The 16,296-nt window shown below is 39.7% G+C and overlaps 1 protein-coding gene across 1 annotated transcript in view; it reads right to left on the minus strand.

The window, feature by feature from the left end:
* Window positions 1-16,284, minus strand: part of GLOD4 (glyoxalase domain containing 4) — an 18,155-nt gene extending 1,871 nt beyond the window's left edge. Inside the window, exons 1-8 of the mRNA XM_008593036.1 lie at window positions 16,123-16,284; window positions 13,611-13,660; window positions 11,920-12,040; window positions 10,636-10,780; window positions 7,240-7,376; window positions 5,932-6,018; window positions 5,478-5,591; window positions 5,301-5,387 (exon numbers count right to left, since the gene is read on the minus strand). Of these exons, the coding sequence (XP_008591258.1) occupies window positions 5,301-5,387; window positions 5,478-5,591; window positions 5,932-6,018; window positions 7,240-7,376; window positions 10,636-10,780; window positions 11,920-12,040; window positions 13,611-13,660; window positions 16,123-16,212 (831 nt within the window). The 5' untranslated portion in view covers window positions 16,213-16,284. The remainder of the gene's footprint in view (window positions 1-5,300; window positions 5,388-5,477; window positions 5,592-5,931; window positions 6,019-7,239; window positions 7,377-10,635; window positions 10,781-11,919; window positions 12,041-13,610; window positions 13,661-16,122) is intronic.
* Between the last annotated feature and the right edge of the window lie 12 nt (window positions 16,285-16,296).

The following is a 16,296-nucleotide window of genomic DNA, read 5'->3' on the forward strand; positions in this document are numbered from 1 at the left end:
TTTTTTCCTTTTTTTGTCTTTTTTACTGACCGGTAATGGGATTGCAACCCTGAGTGTCGCACCCGTACCGGGGACTGGCAACGGGATCGCAACCCTCGGTGTTGTGCCTGCACCGTGCTCAGCCAGTGAGCGGGAACCGGTCTCCACATGGGATCCGAACCCTCGGCAGGCCCTATAGTATATATTTATAAACTATGAAGCTGCAAGTGGCTGTCCTGGGACTCAGAGATGAGGCAAGACACTGTTGCATTTCATTTACACACAATCTTAGTACTACCTGATTTATTACTACTATTACTATTTTTTTTTTTTGGCAGCTGGCCAGTACAGGGATCAAACTCTGGATGTTGTTACCAGCACCACACACTAACCAAATGAGCTAACAGGCCAGCCCTGATTTATTATTTTGATGAACATAAAAAGTATTTAAGGGCCGGCCTGGTGGCGCACTGCTACAGTGCGCCGCTTGGGAAGTGTGGTGGCGCTCCCACCGAGGGTTCGGATCCCACATACAGACCGGTTCCCGCTCACTGGCTGAGCGAGGTGTGGGAGCAACACTGAGGGTTGCGATCCCGTTGCCGGTCCCAGTCCGGTACGGGCGCGACACTGAGGGTTGCAATGCATTGCCGGACACGAAAAAAAAGACAAAAAGGAAAAAAAAAAAAAGTATTTAAAACTCAAAGACATGCTAAAAAAAGAAATCTCACAAACACTCAGAAGTTTCTGTCTTTTAGGAGCCATAAAAAAGGGGTGGAAGGGTAAGAACAACTAAATCTGGTTTGGAGAACCCAAGAAAACTTCTGAGTTTTTTTTTTTTTTTTTTTGTCTTTTGTCTTTTTCCGTGTCCGGCAACGGATCGCAACCCTCAGTGTTGCCCCCGCACCGGACCGGGGACCGGCAACGGGATCGCAACCCTTGGCGCTGCTCCCGCGCCTCGCTCAGCCAGTGAGCGGGAACCGGTCTGTATGTGGGATCCGAACCCTCGGACGGGAGCGCCGCCGCGCTTCCCGAGCAGCGCACTTATCCAGTGCGCCACCGGGCCGGCCCAAACTTCTGAGTTTTGAAGGACAAGGTGAAGAAGAGGGGAGAGAAATAAAAAAACCTTTGGGTGGAGGCATATGTTTTGGTTACTATAAACTCTTCAGTGGGACTGGAATGGGAGTGGAGGGAGGGAGGATAGTTTAGTATAAAACTATACTAAAATAAAAAGTATATTAAATGTTAAAAAACAAATAGACTCTGAGGATTCTAGCTAGAACAACTGGTATAGTTAGATATACTATGCTGCTCGGGGAAGGAAGCAGCATACAGAGGAAGAAAAAGAACTGGCTATAAAGAACAAAAAAAACCTCTGTCCAAGCCCTTGCCTGCCACTTACTGAATGTACGATATTCACGGGTGTGTGGCTTAATCTTTTGGAGTTTCAGTATCCTCATATGCAAAGGGAGATGCTATCAACCTTGCAGGTTGTGGTAAGAATCGGAGAATGTATATAAAGCACTCATGAACATGTCAGTGTAAGAGATACTTAACGAATAGTAACCTTTTCTTAATATTATTAAAAGAAGAATGATTCTGAGGTAGGATAAATTAAGTGACAGTCATGCTGAGTTTGGGTTGCCCGGGTGAAGAGGTTCACTGGATATAACACTGGTCTGGGCATAAAAAGCACTAAACATAAAAGAAAAAGTTGATAAACTAGACTTCATCAAAGTAAAAAATTCTTGCTCTTCAAAAGACTCCATTAAGAAAATAAACAGGCAAGTCATAGACTGGGAAAACTCCTTGCATTTGCAGATATTTAACAAACAACTTTTATCCAGAATGTATAAAGAATGTTAACAAACCAATAATAAAAAGATAAAATAATCAATTTAAAAAATTTTGAATGGGACTTAAGAAATGAATGAATATTCAAATAAGGGCCAATCTAAGAGAATAAAATAATGGGAGCAAAAACACAGAGTGAAAATATATTCATTTTAGAGATTAAAGAATAGCCCAAAATGGCTAAATGTAAAATCGATCAAGGTGTGTCTTTCAATTAGTGTGTCAAGCAGCCCACTGGATCATATAAATTGTTTTGTATTAATAGAGTCAAATTAAATTCAAGCTAATTACAAACCAATTGTATAAAGCTATTTTTTAGACAAGAGAGAAAAAAAAATTTTTTTTAAAAGACGACCAGTAAGGGGATATTAACCCTTGACTTGGTGTTGTCAGCACCAGGCTCTCCCAAGTGAGCTAACCGGCCATCCCTATATGGGATCCGAACCCATGGCCTTGGTGTTATCAGAACCACACTCTCCCAAGTGAGCCACAGGCCGGCCCCTAAGGATATACTGTGGATTTCAGTGTAATCATGTCAACATGGTATATAAGAAAACTGCTTTATTTTTACTTCTTTTAAATTATCTTAAAATGTGTAAAATACTGAAGTGTTTATGGTTAAAATGACATGATGTCTGAGATTTGCCTTAGAATTCTCCAGCCAAAAAAAAAGGGAAAAAAATTGGGGATGGAGATGGTGGGAAGAAAAAAAGAAAAATTATGGTACAGAGTTGATGGGTGACAGTCCCATAGAGATTTGTTGTACTCTTTTTTTTCTGTGTATATTTGTAATTTTTAATCATGAAATAAAAAAAAATAAAAACCTATCATGGAAAAAAAATGGACAAAAGACTTGAACATATAGTTAACAAAAGAAAAAAAGCAAATGGTCAATAAGCATATGAAAAGGTGCTCAACATCATTAGTCATCAGGGAAATACAAGTTAAAAACCACAATAAGAAACTATTTTACATATGCTACAATGGCTTAAAAAAAAAAAAGCAGGGGCCGGCCCGTGGCTCACTCGGTAGAGTGCGGTGCTAATAACACCAAGGCCACGGGTTCGGATCCCATATAGGGATGGCCGGTTAGCTCACTTGGGAGAGCCTGGTGCTGACAACACCAAGTCAAGGGTTAATATCCCCTTACTGGTCGTCTTTTAAAAAAAATTTTTTTTTCTCTCTTGTCTAAAAAATAGCTTTATACAATTGGTTTGTAATTAGCTTGAATTTAATTTGACTCTATTAATACAAAACAATTTATATGATCCAGTGGGCTGCTTGACACACTAATTGAAAGACACACCTTGATCGATTTTACATTTAGCCATTTTGGGCTATTCTTTAAAAACTACATGCTGGTTAGCAGTCTTCCTCATGATAGATAAAAATGTGGATACAACCCAAATGTCCACCATCAAAAGAATAGATAAACAAATTGTTATAGTCATAAAATTAAATGCCACTCAGCAATAAAAAAAAGAACTATGATATATGCAATTACATGGAGGAATCTCAAAAATGTTGACTGACAGAATAGTGACTGAATGATTCCATTTGTATGAAGTCTAAGAACAAACAAAACTAATCCACACTGACAGAAATCAGAACAGTAGTTGCCTCTGGGAGATGGGGGTGCAAACTAACTGGAAATGGGCATGAGGGTACTTTCTGCAATGATGAAAATGGTCTATATTTGGTTTTGAGTAGTGATTGTAAGAGTATAGTTGTACATCGTCAAAACGCATTTAAATTCTATGTAATTTATACCTCACTGACACTCCTACTACTTCTCTGGAGTTCAGGGAGGGGTTAGGAACTAGAAACTAGGAAGTCAGAGAATGGAGCAGAGGTAACCAGAGTAGCAGGCAACATCTCAGACTAGAGGAAGAATGTAGAATAAAACACAGCCAAAGTGGGACAACGGGTAAAAAACACTTGGGATCAGACAGAAACAGGTGTCCATGACTGAGGAGAAGCTGTCAGAGAGATATGAAGATGGCAGGACCATCTAACACCAAAGGAGAAGAGAGCTCAGAGGAAAAAGTTTGTCAATGGTATGAAAGAATGAGAAAGAAAGAGTCCAGCAAACTTGCCAACTGAGAGGGTGCCTGAGATTCTATTTTCCTTCATGATAAAATATATAAAGGCTGTATTTTCTACACATTTTCTGCTTTAATTAACATTGAGAATCTGCTATTATGTCAGTAGTTTGCCAACCTCTATTAAACACACAATGATCCTATGAGGTGGACATTCTTATTTTCTCAAATTTTTAGATAAGAAGACTAAAATTCAGAGAATTTAAGTAAATTACTTAAGGTCAGCTATACAGATATTAAGTGATAGAACCAGGATACATTGATCCATTCCTTTAAACATTCAACAAAGTATTCATAGAATGTCTACTACGTGTCCCTGGTATGTGCTAGAAGCTGGGATACAACAAAGAATGACTGCTTTGAATGCTGCTGAAAGACTGAGTTTGATGAGAATAGAAAAGTAGTTGCTAGGGCCGAGCCCGTGGTGCACTCGGGAGAGTGTGGCGCTGGGAGCGCAACAGCACTCCCACCGCGGGTTCAGATCCTATATAGGGATGACCGGTGCGCTCACAGCGCTCACTGGCTGAGCGCGGTGCGGCTGGTCTCAAAAAGGACAAATAAATAAATAAATAAATAAATAAAGTAGTTGCTAAATTCGTTCTTTTTTGTGGCTGGATGGTGTTCCATTGTGTATATGTGCCACATTTTTAATCCATTCATCTACTGTTCGACACAGGTTGGTTTCATATCTTGGCTATTGTGAATTACGCTGCAATGAACATGGAAGTGCAAATATCTCTTCAAAAAAAGAAAAAAGAAAAGTAGTTGCTAGATCTAGCAAGGTGGAGGTCACTGATGACATCAACCAAGCACTTAACTGAGTGATGAGAGCCAGTGCAGAACAGGCTGAACTGTAAATGAAGTAGAAACAGTATGTAGACATATTTTTTAAAAAAAGAAATATGGTCATAAAAAAATCTGTAAAATCCCAGCCAGCCACCAAAAAAAAAAAAATCTATAGAAGGGATATATGGTCAATAAAAGGTTTTTAAAAGATGGGAGCAATTGGAGCTTGTTTGTATGCTGATGAGAACAGTTTACTAGAAAGGAAGAGACTGATGGTACAGAAAGGAGAAAAGATGACCAAAAGAGTTTAGGAAGTGAGAGAGGTGTAGTATTCAGACATTTCCATTCTCTAAGTAGAATAATGATCTATACAGGAGCAGAGGTTCTCCAAGGTAGCCTGAGGCAGTGGGAAGACACAAATGCTGAGTCAAGATAAGGGGTCATAGAAAAGTCACCCCAACAGCAAAAGGACATGGTTCTGACAGTGAGAACCTGGACCCTGTTGCTTTGGCCCTTTCCCACACACTCTTAATCCCATCCCCCTTAGGCTTATGGTGATACAAATTTAGAAATGAGACTCACGTCATCCAACAATTTGCTTCCATCTGGATCTATCTTAGAAAGTTCTCGAAATGCTTCATCCCCAACAAAGCAAATTTCATGTCCATCCTATATCAATAAATAGAACAGATATGTGGCAAGTAGATATCTCCAAAAAATTCCCAGGTATAGCCTGTCTCCTTTCTGAGTAATACTTACAGGGTCGGCCAGAATGACTACTTGTACTGTTGCTTTCCCTGGAGTATCCAGACTCACCAGGGGAGTCAGAATCTTCTGGTTCTCCCTTTTCATCAAGTCTTCTAAGTCTGGCAACTTGAGGAAAACAAAAAGGCAAAGTAAACGAGAGGTCACGTCCTACTCCCATGGCCCAATCCTCATCAATCCCACAGGAATATCAGATTACCCAGAAAGAACCAAGGCACCACTTATTTGATTTTATTATCTTATTCACTCTTTTTTTTTTGGCAGCTGGCAGGTAAGGGGAGGGGATCCGAACCCTTGACTTTGATCTTAGCCACTCTTAAAACAACTATTGAACTTGATACCAAAGTCACAATCAGAATAAACCTAAAGAAGGGAAGGCCAAGGTTCTTAGCTGGGTTGAACTAGCTAGTCACAGAGCTTAAATAAAAGATCAGGTATCAAACATTACCTCTTTTTTGGGGCAAGAAAAGGCAATTCTTCCAAAAGCTGCTGCATGATCAACTGCACCCTTGATGCCCTGTAGCTCCAGCTTACACTGAACAAAAATAAGAAAGTGGGTTTATTTTTTGGAAAAGGTTATACATGTGTGTGGTTAAAAAAGAAATCCGAACAGTACTAAAGGAATAAAGTAAAAGTAAACACTAAGTCTCCCTCCTACACTCTCCCTGGAGACAACCAGTCAGCAATTTCCTTCTAGACAAATTGCATGCTTATCTTTTTTTTTTTTAACAAAAATGGTAGCACAATTTACAAATTATTCTGTCCCTTGTTTTTCTCCAGTTAATGTTACTGTATCACTACATAAAGACTTGTTCAGTCTTTTTATTTTATTTATTTATTTTTTTTAAAAGATGACCGGTAAGGGGATCTTAACCCTTGACTTGGTGTTGTCAGCACCACGCTCAGCCAGTAAGCGAACCGGCCATCCCTATATGGGATCCGAACCCGGGGCCTTGGTGCCATCAGCACCGCACTCTCCCGAGTGAGCCACTGGGCCGGCCCTACAGCAAATTTAATTTAAACCTCATTTGGCTTTATTGTGATTCTACAGTCGGGAAACACTTCATACTATAAAATAGAATAAGTGTTCCAATGAACCAAGCAGAGGCGGTGGATCTTAACCCTTGACTTGGTGTTGTCAGCACCACGCTCAGCCAGTAAGCGAACCGGCCATCCCTATATGGGATCCGAACCCGGGGCCTTGGTGTTATCAGCACCGCACTCTCCCGAGTGAGCCACGGGCCGGCCCTTGTTCAGTCTTTTTGATAGATGCATAATAATCTATTCTATAGATGAACCATAAATTATTGAAGTATTCCTCTAATATACAGGACACTGAGGTTCTTATATTTTTCTTTTACAAACAATGGTGCCACCGATAACCTTGTACATACTTCTTTTTGCATATGTATGATAAGTACATCTGTAAAATAATTACTAAGAGTAGAATTGCTGGGTCAAAGTACAATGAATAAATTGCATTCAAATGCTAGGTTATTTTTTTAAAAAATGAAAATATATCATGCATTAAATCCTGTCTACATGTCTTCTGACTAAGCAATTCCACTCTGAAAGAACATATCTCCAAATATAAACAAAGGTAATATCTGGGTGGTGAGGTTATCACTAATTTTTATTTTCTTCTTTCTGTTTATCTGTCTAAATATTGAACTGCTGTAAAGAAACTATGGGAACAATCTTCATGTTAACTAAACTTAAAGTAACAAGTTAGTTATTTCTCTCCAAGATTGTTTACCTGGTTATCAGCATAGCCTAATAAAGCCCTTTGCTTCTCTTCATCTTTTTCATAAATTTTCATTCCTAGTAGATTAGACCAGTAGTTCAAGGACTTCTGAAGATCAGACACTGCTAGAGTTACTTTTAATACAGGATCTGTATGGTAATAAAACAGCAGGAACAGACAGGTCAGTTCAATGGAATATAATTGAAAGACCAAACAGCCTGAAGCATATATAAGAATTTAATTGATGATAAGAAACGGATTTTAAGACACTACAAAAGGCTACATTATTCAATAAATGGCACTAAGATAACTGGCTAATCATTTGGTGGGAAAAAGTTACACCTTTGAACTAAATGGCAAAATATATTCCTGAGGGGTTAAAGGATTAAGTTAAAAGAATGAAACATGAAAACACTAGATACAGGTGATTATTTATGTAATTTTGAGATGGAGGAAGATTTTTCTTTAAACCTGACACCAAAATAAAAAAAGCATAAAGATCCCCAAACCAGCCAGCCATCCCCCCAACCCGCAAAAAAAAAAGAAAGAAAGAAAGAAAGACCATGAAGAAGAAAGGTCTGCTATGGGTTAATTACACAGAATGGAAAACTAGACAACAACAACCAAAAAAAGAATTAGAATCAAAATTAAAGAGTAAACAACAAGGTAGAAAAAAAAATTTTGCAACACATAGGACAAAAAGTCCTTAATATGTCAATCACCTTTAAAAATGAATAGGAAGGAACATCCTAGAAAAATAGGCAAAAGGCACAAAGCAGTAATCCTTAAAAGGAACTGGAATGATCAATGAACATATGAAAAAAGATTCAATCCTACAAATAATGAAAGAAATTAAAATTCAAATATTTTGTTATCTAATTGGCAAGTAATTTTAAAAGTTAGCAGTGCTAACTGTGGAAAATTACAGTCACAGAATACTGGTAGACGGTAAATTAATACATTTCTGGGCAAAAGAAGTATCAAAACCTTCAAAAATGTACATTGCCTTTGAAAGAGCAAATCTACTTTCAGCAATTCAAAAAGTAACTGTGGATATATGAAGGGTTTTCATCACAAAGGCATTCATCACAGTGTTGCTTAGAACAATGAAACACTAGGAACAACATAAATATCCAACAACAGAGAATTGTTTCTCTTCCTAAAATGCAATAACACAATGGAATTCCTACAAAGGGATATAAAGATATATATTTAATTATATACATATATATATATTTTTTGCGGTTGACTGGTAAGGGGATCCAAATCCTTGACCGTGGTGTGGCAACACTGCACTCTAACCAACTGAGCTAACCAGCCATACTTATATATTTTTAAATACTTGTAAAAGATTAGAAAGATATACTCTAAAATGTTAGTGATGATTATATCTGGATATCTAGGTACTTCTTTCTTTTTTTTGGCTCATCTGTTTGTCTAAGAAAATAATCAATTACTTTGTAAAAAGAATAAAAGTTATTATTAAAACACCTAACATTACTGGAAACTTTTTACATTGTAAAGGTACTCTCTGAAGAGCTATTCCATGTCCATATCTGATTACAATAAATTCAATACATTTTCTTTGGTTTTCACTGCCTTAATCCTACTTGCTAGAATAGCAATACAATGACTAAGCAAGGTGTTTCTCACAAGTGCCTCTGTCTGGTGGACTCAGTTTTCTCCACTCATTTCAAAATCAACAAATCCCAGTTGACTCAGAGCCTGAAGGCATGCAGGGGCAGGAATGGTAACATGTGGGTGAAACTACAAAGGAGTAAGTAATACAAAGGAAGGATGGATGCCAGCTGGACTGACAGATCTGACTACATTTGATTACATAAATTAATGCCCCCAAAGTATTACCATTCTAGAGGACAAAAACATCTTAGGATTGTGGAGCTCCCCATTATTTCAAGTACTGAGTAAGACTAGAGAAAAAAATGTACAGTGGGTTCTGTTGCAGGAGTTAGGTTTTTTCTTTTTTCTTTTTTTAAAAGATGACCAGTAATGGGATTTTAACCCCTGACCTGGTGTGTCAGCACCACGCTCTCCCAAGTGAGCCAACCAGCCATCCCCATATACCGATCCGATCCAGTGGCCTTGGTGTTATCAGCATCACACTCTCCCAAGTGAGCCACAGGCCAGCACTGGAGTTAGGTTTTAAAGTCAGTATATACAGGCTGGTCGGTTAGCTCAGTTAGAGTGTGGTGTTAATAACACCAAGGTCAAGGGTTTGGATTCCCTTAACCAGTCAGCTGCCGAAAAGTAAAATAAAAAAAAAAAAAAATAAAGTCAGTATGTAAAGCAACAGTCACCAATCAACAAAAATAACCATTAAAAAAATCCCTTAAGTCAGCAGTGAAATACAGAAATACCAACTCTCAGTAAGCCCCAACACAGCTAGTCTAATCTCCCACACTGGAATGAATTGGTCTTTCTTTTGCTGAGCACCAGATGAAAAACGAGTAGCATTAAACATTATAATCAGACTCAGCCTGAGGCACACCAGCAGAAGAAAGAATTTATATGGCTCCCATCTCAGGTCCACTTACAGGCATATGTTTACTGAGTAAAACGGCAGGTAAAACTGCCCTTGCTATTCACTAGAATTTCCCCCCTTTTTTTCTTTTTTGTTTTGGTCATGCATGTAATTGTATTTGCAGGAACTAAATATACATGATAAGGCTGGCACTACAAAGTTTCACTCCTGTTCTGTGCAGAAGCAGTATGGTGGGCTCCTCACTTCCATTCCATTCCCCACGGAACTATTTCTCTTGCCAGTGATTTGTTCAGGAACGGGCACAGTATAACAAATCTGACCAGGAAGTCTGCTGGAAGATTCTAGGAAAACTTTGTTCTACTCTTTAAAAAGAGCAGTAAGAAGTCGGATTCGCCCTCGCCTACCAGATGTGAATGTGGGAGCATGGAGCCCCGACTGCTACTGGCAGATATTCTACAACCATGAGGGAACTAGTTCTAGGAGGAGTACACCAAGGACAACAACAGAATATAGAAAGAGAAAAATCTGGGTTCTTGATGTCATTGCTGAGTTGTTCAATCAGCTAAACTTCTAAAATTTTTCCTACCTGTTGAATGTCTGCCCTGTGAGCTAAAAAATTTTCTTATTGTTCAAACTAGTTTGAATTGGGTTTTCTGTTAGTTGCACCTGAAAGAATCCTAATGTGATATATTACCAGTACAGCAGAACCAATCTAGATCTTCTGTGGTTATGCACTAAAGTTCTAATATGAGAATATAATTTCTCAGAGAACAGGTAACACTGGCTTGGGAAGGACATCATGCCAACACAGGAAGACTCTACAAGAGAAAGAAATGCCATTCCCTCTCTCCTCTCATCAAACATGCCTTTACACAGAGGCTTTTTACTAGTCCTGGGATAATTACCTGCCTGAGGCAGATTGCGATTCTGCAAATAGAACTTATATCCTCCTGGGGCCTCAGTTTCAAAAACACCATCTGCAACTTCAGTGAGTGGCCACTCCAGCTTCCTGGCATTGCTGACAGCCTGGCTAGAGGCGAGCGTGATACCCTATGACAAACAACATCACCCAAGTAGGTAATAACAACATCTTTTATAGAACAAGTTAATGAGCCAAAACCCATTACCTTTACATCATATTACCTAAGATTTAATTGGCATTCAAAATTTTCTTCCAGTGACTTTAAAGCAGATTTTAAAGATGTTTTCTCCCACAAAGATTCAGACCTTCATGAATTGTAGGACAGAAATTCAAATGCCAGTAAAGCTTGATCCATTTAATACCAAAGATAACTTCTAATTTTAAAGATCTAGCCAGAGAAATCTTGATCTTACCTTGGCCAGCCAGCTACCTATTTAAGATGATTTGTTTATATTTTTGACATTTTTTTTTTCAGCTGGCCAGTTCAGGGATCCTCTACTTTTTTTTTTTTTTTTTTTTTAAAGATGACCGGTAAGGGGATCTTAACCCTTGACTTGGTGTTGTCAGCACCACACTCTCCCAAATGAGCTAACCGGCCATCCCTATACAGGGATCCGAACCCATGGCCTTGGTGTTATCAGCACCACACTCTCCCAAGTGAGCCACGGGCCGGCCCTATATTTCTGCCTTTTAAACAAAAATTTTAAGCAAACTATCAAGGCATTCTTTAAATTCAATTAAAGTATCTAAAAATGTACAGTTATGACTTCTGATAAGGCCAGCCTCATTTTTAGCTTCGATAATAACAGTCTCCTTGCCTCCAGTATTAAAATTAGCAATCCATCATCCAGTCTGCAGCCAAAGTAAACTTTCCAAAACACATCGTATAGTATATTCTTGAGGCAGCATCCAGATCTTAGCTTTCCTCTGCTCAAAATGCTCCAATCGCTCTTCATTTCACTCAGGGATGGCTTATAATGGCCTAAAAGGCCCAACAGTGTCTGATCCATGCCACTTCTGACTCCATCTCTCACTACCTTCCCTTCACTCACTCTATTCCTGCCATACTGGCTTCCTTGCATTTTCTTAAACATGCCAGGCACTGCTTGAGGGCTTTTGCACAGGTGCTTCTCTCTGCCCGGAATGCTCTTCCCCAAGATATCCACATGGCTAACTCCTCACTGACACACACCTTTAACACCCTACTTAAAATTAAAACCAGCCGTCTACCCCAGCCAAAAATCTGCTAGAATAAAATGGTATTTACCATGAAGTCATTGCCAAGTTTGTAGTCTCCAATGCCATAATTGTAAGTTAGCTCTGCAACAAAATGATCATCCTCAGGCCCAAATCCCACCATTGTTTTACTCCATTTCCCATCATATGGCCTAGAAAAATGAAAGCAAATGAACCCAGTGACAACAGACAAAATCTGCCTTAGTCCTCCCCAAAGAATTATTGGGCACAGAGAGGTGGGCAGCCCCTTCCGGTCCTGTAAGTACTCAGAAGATGAGAGGACCTGAGAAGAGCTGTGGACCGTGCTTATGGCCCCCAACTACAAGCTCCAAAGACTTCCTATTTGGCATTTACTTGAGGGAAAGATTTGCTTACCTTTTCTTTAAAGCAGGGACCAAAAACTTAAAGACAGTTCTCCCACATGACCTTAGTTTTTCTTTACATGTCAATTAACAAGCATGCAATGTCCAAAAGACCTTAGAATTTTCTAACTTGTCATGAGATACTTGACAGTCACTGTCTCATCCACAGCAAATATTTGTGTTTGAGGTATAATATGAAATACGTTTGTTTTCCTAAATATATGTGGTCTCCTAAAACTCTTGGAATTTCTTGAGTGACAAGAGTGTCTTTTGTTATTCATAATGAGTCCCTTTCAATTACACCAGAGTTCACAGTAACATGAGGTGACTTAAGGTAGGGCCTCTAGATAGCCTCAGGACAGGGCTGGTCACCCAGGAAAACTGGTAATCAGATGATTTGGAAATTTCAGCCCCACCCATGGACCTCTGGAAAGGCCTGGGTTGGAGATTAGACTCTATTAAACTGTATAATAAACTCTTGAATAAGATTTGATAAATTTCTGGGTTGCTGAGCACTTGGAGGGTGGCGTGCCCAGAAAGGCACCCTCCCTCCATCATACCTTGCTCTATGCATCTCTTCTATGTGGCTGTTCCTGAGTTATTTCTTTTATAATAAATCAGTAAATGTAAGTAAAAGTATTTTCCAAGGGCTGCCTGGTTAGCTCAGTTGGTTAGAGAGTGGTGCTGATAACACCAAGGTCCAGGGATCGATCCCTGTACTGGCCAGCCGCCAAAAACAAAGTGTTTCCCTGAGTTTTGTGAGCCACTGTAGCAAATTATCAAACCTGAGGGGACTGTGGGAACACCTGACTTATAGCTCGTCTGTCAGAAATACCAGAGGCCCAGACTTGTAATTGGCATCTGAAGTGGGGGCAGTCTTTTGGGTCTGGGTCCTTAACTTGTGGGATCTGACACTAACTACAGGTAGATATAGTGTCAGAATTGAATTAAATTGTACAATACCCATCTGGTATTCAGAGTTGGAGAACCACTTGGTGTGTTACAAGTGTTGTATAAGAATGTAGAGAAACAGTATGTTCCCTCAGCGCTCCTGACATTACTTCCCTAGTTATTGCCTCCTTAATTTATTCTACTGCTAAATACTCACTTTAAGAAACTGCTCTCCAGGGGTATTTAAACCATGAAGGAATTTTTTTTTTTTTTTTTCTAAAAAGATGACCGGTAAGGGGATCTCAACCCTTGGCTTGGTGTTGTCAGCACCACGCTCAGCCAGTGAGCAAACCGGCCATCCCTATATAGGATCCGAACCCGTGGCCTTGGTGTTATCAGCACCGCACTCTACCGAGTGAGCCACAGGCCGGCCCCCATGAAGGAAATTTTAAGAAACAAGATATCATACCCATTACAGGCAGCTTTGCAGCCTTCTTCAAATTCCTCATGCCGCAGAATCTGGTAAGGGAATTAGAATATACTGTAAAGTTTTACTGGCACTGCTTACAGCATCTTCAGCACAAAACAAAATGTGATAAAATAAAATAAAACGGATATTATATCATTTGTAAACTTTACTTGCAAAAGAACAAAAGAAAATGAGCTTTGTACCTTTCCTAGGCTAGAAGTAGTAAAGGTGAGGAAGAACAGTTTGACGCCTTGGGTCAGGCTACCAAGCAAGTTGTGAGATATGTTTTGATTGGGAAACAGCGCTGTGCAGTGGGAAAAGTGTGGCCTTCAGATTTAGAGAAGTCTGATTTGGAATTCTGACTGTCACTTAGTAGTTCTATAACTCTAGAGCAAGATGCTTAGGATCTGAGTCTCAGCCTCCTAATATGCTGTGAAAATGAATAACTTACTAAAGCATCTAATACAGAATCTCATATATAATACACTCTCAATGTGTTCGTTTTTATTTTCCTTTTTGATTCCCACTGCTACTGCTCCAGTTCAAGCTCCCTTTACTTCTTTCAAAGACTATTATAAACCGTCTTTATTGATCTCCTTCCTTCATACACCATAAATGTCCCTAAAGCACAGCTCTGATCACATCACTGCCCTGTTAAAAATGTAAGCAAGGTCTCTACTTACTGCAGCATATAATCCAAAATTCCTTAGCATAGCATTTAAGATACTATTAGAAGCAATTTAGTGTAGAGACAGCGCAGAATACATGGAGTACAAAGGGAGTCACCCCTGCTGAACACCTCGCTTAGGTTGTGGTCTGACCTTCACAGAAGTCAGGAGAATGAGGTAACTGCTAATTTCTCAAATAGGCCAGTTTTTATCTTCAATATGTATGATAATAAATTTCCCTCTGCTTTAATCCTTACACAAAAGAGATAGCCTGAAGTAACTTGATATTAACAAGTCAGTTATTTTTCTATCGTTCTGTCTTCCTGTCTGCACCTTAAAGGGAAAGTAACTTTGAAGTGGCCAATCCACTTTTCCTTTGCTTCTGTTTTCGTCAGCCTTTTTCTGTCTATAAAATCAACCTCATCTGCTCAGCTCATTGGAACATTTATTCAATTTTATGGAATAATGTGTAGCTCGATTCTATAATTGAAATAAAACTAATTGAGATCTTTAACTAAATTTGTTGTACTTTTGTTCTTTGACACGACAAATGTGCAAATGATCCTGGTATCTGTTCTCAAATAGAGCCCACAGTCTGGGATGGGGTGGGTGTGGGAATTGGATTTGTACATAGCTAACAGTAATGGAAGTCAGAATTCGATAAGGATAGTAGAAAACTAAAAAGCTCTTCCTTATTGCATTTTCTCATTGATCAAGAGGTTTTTGAGAAGATTAAACACATTATTATATGTGTAATATTTGGCACATCGATTATATATGTGTTATATAAGTGTTAGCTATCACTATAAAAATAAGAGATTTTCCAACTTGGGTCTGCAGGAAATAACTCATGGAGACCTTACATTCAAATTGACTTCTGAAGATAAGTAGGATTTCCACAGATCAAGATTTTAGTGATGAGTTACATTAGAAAAATTGACTAGCCAATACAAAGATAGTGCATGTTTGTGAAACACCACTAGTTTTAGGTGCCTTTAGTTGAGGTTGATTAGGTAAAATTGAGGAGATGGGATAACAGGATGAATAGGACATTTGCACCTTTGTCGCCAAAGCTCAACGTAGGTATTTTTTAAGTGACTGACCAATTAAGATAACTCCCTTGCACTCCACGTATTCTGCACTGTCTCTACACTAAATTGTACTCTTGCACATCTAAAGCCTTCCTTACTAGTGTGTTCCCCACTTGCCTAGCTGATCAGGAGTCTCCCAATAACTTCCACCTGCGTTTTCCAGCCAACCGACCCCTGCACAACTTCTCAGGACTGTGGAGAGACCGCTTCGGGGAGTTGGAGAGGAGAATGGGTTATAACTTCATACTTAGATCTGGACTGTTGAAAGGAGAGTTTACCTAGATTGAGTATATTAGAAAGACCACTCTGACCATCCCAGATAGAAGCAGAACTTTGAACATGCTCGTTATCTAAACCGAAAGGCTGCAAACCGAAAGAAACTGAGTTATTAACTGGAAGAGTATTATATAACTTTTTGTTTGTTTAGTGTCTTTCCCACTAGACTGTAAGCTCCTCAAGGGTAGGAGCTCAATAAGCATTTGCGAATGAACTTAAATGAAAGAACGTGAGTGGGCACATAGCCAGCGACAAGTAAGTGTTATCCCCTTTCAAAGGTCTTTGAACCCAACTAGTTACTTGCGATTCTTCCTGAAGCCGAAAACCTCGCAGAGCCAACGGGGAGTCCGGGGCCTAAAGACGGACACCCTCTGGTTGACGTTCACGACACACCCATTTCTCCCATCCCCCCGCCAGGTGCGGCTTGGCCGCCCGTTCCAGGCTCGCACGCCAGCCCCTGTCGGCCCCGGCCTGCACCTTCATCCCCAGGACATCCCGATAGAAACGCGCCGTCTGGAAGCGGTTTCCCACTTTGAACACGAAGTGGAGAGCTCGGCGACCAGCCATGACTCCCGTCGCCACACAGCAGTCACGCGCACACCGCAGCCCTGCCCACAGAAGACTCAACGGGCCGCTGACGTCACTAGTCGT

The sequence above is a fragment of the Galeopterus variegatus genome, unplaced genomic scaffold (genome assembly GCF_000696425.1).
Source record: "Galeopterus variegatus unplaced genomic scaffold, G_variegatus-3.0.2 Scaffold155, whole genome shotgun sequence".
Classification (NCBI taxonomy): Eukaryota; Metazoa; Chordata; class Mammalia; order Dermoptera; family Cynocephalidae; genus Galeopterus; species Galeopterus variegatus.